Genomic DNA, 5000 nt, shown 5'->3' on the forward strand with positions numbered 1-5000 from the left:
ATTGTGTATAGTGGGAGTGATCGGGAAGGGGTTTGGGTCCATTGGGATTGTGTACAGTGGGAGTGAACGGGAAGGGGATTGGGATTGTGTACAGTGGGAGTGAACGGGAAGGGGTTTGGGTCCATTGGGATTGTGTAGAGTGGGAGTGAACGGGAAGGGGTTTGGGATTGGGATTGTGTACAGTGGGAGTGAACGGGAAGGGGTTTGGGTCCATTGGGATTGTGTACAGTGGGAGTGATCGGGAAGGGGATTGGGATTGTGTACAGTGGGAGTGAACGGGAAGGGGTTTGGGTCCATTGGAATTGTGGACAGTGGGAGTGAACGGGAAGGGGATTGGGATTGTGTACAGTGGGAGTGATCGGGAAGGGGTTTGGGTCCATTGGGATTGTGTACAGTGGGAGTGATCGGGAAGGGGATTGGGATTGTGTACAGTGGGAGTGAACGGGAAGGGGATTGGGTCCATTGGGATTGTGTACAGTGGGAGTGAACGGGAAGGGGTTTGGGTCCATTGGGATTGTGTACAGTGGGAGTGAACGGGAAGGGGATTGGGATTGTGTACAGTGGGAGTGAACGGGAAGGGGATTGGGTCCATTGGGATTGTGTACAGTGGGAGTGATCGGGAAGGGGATTGGGATTGTGTACAGTGGGAGTGAACGGGAAGGGGATTGGGTCCATTGGGATTGTGTACAGTGGGAGTGATCGGGAAGGGGATTGGGATTGTGTACAGTGGGAGTGAACGGGAAGGGGTTTGGATCCATTGGGATTGTGTATAGTGGGAGTGATCGGGAAGGGGTTTGGGTCCATTGGGATTGTGTACAGTGGGAGTGAACGGGAAGGGGATTGGGATTGTGTACAATGGGAGTGAACGGGAAGGGGTTTGGGTCCATTGGGATTGTGTAGAGTGGGAGTGAACGGGAAGGGGTTTGGGTCCATTGGAATTGTGGACAGTGGGAGTGAACGGGAAGGGGATTGGGATTGTGTACAGTGGGAGTGATCGGGAAGGGGTTTGGGTCCATTGGGATTGTGTACAGTGGGAGTGATCGGGAGGGGGATTGGGATTGTGTACAGTGGGAGTGAACGGGAAGGGGATTGGGTCCATTGGGATTGTGTACAGTGGGAGTGAACGGGAAGGGGTTTGGGTCCATTGGGATTGTGTACAGTGGGAGTGAACGGGAAGGGGATTGGGATTGTGTACAGTGGAAGTGAACGGGAAGGGGATTGGGTCCATTGGGATTGTGTACAGTGGGAGTGAACGGGAAGGGGTTTGGGATTGGGATTGTGTACAGTGGGAGTGAACGGGAAGGGGTTTGGGATTGGGATTGTGGACAGTGGGAGTGAACGGGAAGGGGTTTGGGTCCATTGGGATTGTGTATAGTGGGAGTGAATGGGAAGGAGTTTGGGATTGGGATTGTGTACAGTGGGAGTGAACGGGAAGGGGTTTGGGGTCCATTGGGATTGTGTACAGTGGGAGTGAACGGGAAGGAGTTTGGGAATGGGATTGTGTACAATGGGAGTGAACGGGAAGGGGTTTGGGATTGGGATTGTGTACAGTGGGAGTGATTGGGAAGGGGTTTGGCTCCATTGGGATTGTGTACAGTGGGAGTGAACGGGAAGGGGTTTGGGATTGGGATTGTGTACAGTGGGAGTGAACGGGAAGGGGTTTGGGATTGGGACTGTGTACAGTGGGAGTGAACGGGAAGGGGTTTGGCATTGGGACTGTGTACAGTGGGAGTGAACGGGAAGGGGTTTGGGTCCATTGGGATTGTGTACAGTGGGAGTGAACGGGAAGGGGATTGGGATTGTGTACAGTGGGAGTGAACGGAAAGGGGTTTGGGTCCATTGGGATTGTGTACATTGGGAGTGAACGGGAAGGGGTTTGGGTCCATTGGGATTGTGTATAGTGGGAGTGAATGGGAAGGGGTTTGGGTCCATTGGGATTGTGTAGAGTGGGAGTGAACGGGAAGGGGTTTGGGTCCATTGGGATTGTGTACAGTGGGAGTGAATGGGAAGGGGTTTGGGTCCATTGGGATTGTGTACAGTGGGAGTGAACGGGAAGGGGATTGGGATTGTGTACAGTGGGAGTGAACGGGAAGGGGTTTGGGTCCATTGGAATTGTGGACAGTGGGAGTGAACGGGAAGGGGATTGGGATTGTGTACAGTGGGAGTGAACGGGAAGGGGATTGGGATTGTGTACAGTGGGAGTGAACGGGAAGGGGATTGGGATTGTGTACAGTGGGAGTGAACGGGAAGGGGATTGGGTCCATTGGGATTGTGTACAGTGGGAGTGAACGAGAAGGGGTTTGGGATTGGGATTGTGTACAGTGGGAGTGAACGGGAAGGGGTTTGGGTCCATTGGGATTGTGTATAGTGGGAGTGAATGGGAAGGAGTTTGGGATTGGGATTGTGTACAGTGGGAGTGAACAGGAAGGAGTTTGGGAATGGGATTGTGTACAATGGGAGTGAACGGGAAGGGGTTTGGGATTGGGATTGTGTACAGTGGGAGTGAATGGGAATGGGATTGGGATTGTGTACAGTGGGAGTGAATGGGAAGGGGTTTGGGATTGGGATTCTGTACAGTGGGAGTGAACAGGAAGGGGAATGGGATTGGGATTGTGTACAGTGGGAGTGAATGGGAAGGGGTTTGGGATTGGGATTGTGTACAGTGGGAGTGAACGGGAAGGGGTTTGGGATTGGGATTGTGTACAGTGGGAGTGAACGGGAAGGGGTTTGGGATTGGGATTGTGGACAGTGGGAGTGAACGGGAAGGGGTTTGGGATTGGGATGGTGGACAGTGGGAGTGAACGGGAAGGGGTTTGGGATTGGGATTGTGGACAGTGGGAGTGAACGGGATGGGGTTTGGGATTGGGATGGTGGACAGTGGGAGTGAACGGGAAGGGGTTTGGGATTGGGATTGTGGACAGTGTGGAGGTCCTTACACTTTAAGTCCTGTGTTCTCCATCTCGAGTTCTTCAATAGTCCTGGATCTGCTGACGGTATGCAGAACCTGTTCTATCACCTCGGATCCCTGCAGAATTCCAGAGAGACAATTAATATAAAACCCCAACAACAGCGCCCCCTCCGCACTGACCCTCCCACAGTGCGGTGCTCCCTCCGCACTGACCCTCCCACAGTGCGGCGCTCCCTCAGCACCGACCCTCCCACAGTGCGGCGCCCCCTCCGCACTGACCCTCCCACAGTGCGGCGCTCCCTCAGCACTGACCCTCCCACAGTGCGGTGCTCCCTCAGCACTGACCCTCCCACAGTGCGGCGCTCCCTCAGCACAGACCCTCCCACAGTGCGGCACTCCCTCAGCACCGACCCTCCCACAGTGCGGCGCTCCCTCAGCACTGACCCTCCCACAGTGCGGCGCTCCCTCAGCACTGACCCTCCCACAGTGCGGCGCTCCCTCAGCAGTGACCCTCCCACAGTGCGGCGCTCCCTCAGCACCGACCCTCCCACAGTGCGGCGCTCCCCCAGCACTGACCCTCCCACAGTGCGGCGCTCCCTCAGCACCCACCCTCCCACAGTGCGGCGCCCCCTCCGCACTGACCCTCCCACAGTGCGGTGCTCCCTCAGCACCCACCCTCCCACAGTGCGGCGCCCCCTCCGCACTGACCCTCCCACAGTGCGGCGCTCCCTCAGCACTGACCCTCCCACAGTGCGGCGCTCCCTCAGCACCGACCCTCCCACAGTGCGGCGCTCCCTCAGCACTGACCCTCCCACAGTGCGGCGCCCCCTCCGCACTGACCCTCCCACAGTGCGACGCTCCCTCAGCACTGACCCTCCCACAGTGCGGCGCTCCCTCAGCACTGACCCTCCCACAGTGCGGCGCTCCCTCAGCACTGACCCTCCCACAGTGCGGCGCTCCCTCAGCACTGACCCTCCCACAGTGCGGCGCTCCCTCAGCACTGACCCTCCCACAGTGCGGCGCTCCCTCAGCACTGACCCTCCCACAGTGCGGCGCTCCCTCAGCACTGACCCTCCCACAGTGCGGCGCTCCCTCAGCACCGACCCTCCCACAGTGCGGCGCTCCCTCAGCACTGACCCTCCCACAGTGCGGCGCTCCCTCAGCACTGACCCTCCCACAGTGCGGCGCTCCCTCAGCACCGACCCTCCCACAGTGCGGCGCTCCCCCAGCACTGACCCTCCCACAGTGCGGCGCTCCCTCAGCACCCACCCTCCCACAGTGCGGCGCCCCCTCCGCACTGACCCTCCCACAGTGCGGTGCTCCCTCAGCACTGACCCTCCCACAGTGCGGCGCTCCCTCAGCACAGACCCTCCCACAGTGCGGCGCTCCCTCAGCACTGACCCTCCCACAGTGCGGCGCTCCCTCAGCACTGACCCTCCCACAGTGCGGCGCTCCCTCAGCACCGACCCTCCCACAGTGCGGCGCTCCCTCAGCACTGACCCTCCCACAGTGCGGCGCTCCCTCAGCACTGACCCTCCCACAGTGCGGCGCTCCCTCAGCACTGACCCTCCCACAGTGCGGCGCTCCCTCAGCACCGACCCTCCCACAGTGCGGCGCTCCCTCAGCACTGACCCTCCCACAGTGCGGCGCTCCCTCAGCACTGACCCTCCCACAGTGCGGCGCTCCCTCAGCACTGACCCTCCCACAGTGCGGTGCTCCCTCAGCACTGACCCTCCCACAGTGCGGCGCTCCCTCAGCACTGACCCTCCCACAGTGCGGCGCTCCCTCAGCACCGACCCTCCCACAGTGCGGCGCTCCCTCAGCACCGACCCTCCCACAGTGCGGCGCTCCCTCAGCACTGACCCTCCCACAGTGCGGCACGCCCTCAGCACTGACCCTCCCACAGTGCGGCGCTCCCTCAGCACTGACCCTCCCACAGTGCGGTGCTCCCTCAGCACTGACCCTCCCACAGTGCGGCGCTCCCTCAGCACTGACCCTCCCACAGTGCGGCGCTCCCTCAGCACTGACCCTCCCACAGTGCGGCGCTCCCTCAGCACCGACCCTCCCACAGTACGGCGCTCCCTCAGCACTG

The 5000-nt window shown here is 59.8% G+C and overlaps 1 protein-coding gene across 1 annotated transcript in view; it reads right to left on the reverse strand.

Annotated features, from left to right (window-relative positions):
* LOC144490241 (capping protein, Arp2/3 and myosin-I linker protein 3-like) overlaps positions 1-5000 on the reverse strand; it is a gene marked incomplete at its 3' end in the record, with an annotated part of 29305 nt that overhangs the window by 22186 nt on the left and 2119 nt on the right. Inside the window, exon 2 of the mRNA XM_078208033.1 lies at positions 2937-3025. Coding sequence (XP_078064159.1) covers positions 2937-2959 — 23 coding nt within the window. The remainder of the gene's footprint in view (positions 1-2936; positions 3026-5000) is intronic.

Source organism: Mustelus asterias, unplaced genomic scaffold (assembly GCF_964213995.1).
Source record: "Mustelus asterias unplaced genomic scaffold, sMusAst1.hap1.1 HAP1_SCAFFOLD_3060, whole genome shotgun sequence".
NCBI lineage: Eukaryota > Metazoa > Chordata > Chondrichthyes > Carcharhiniformes > Triakidae > Mustelus > Mustelus asterias.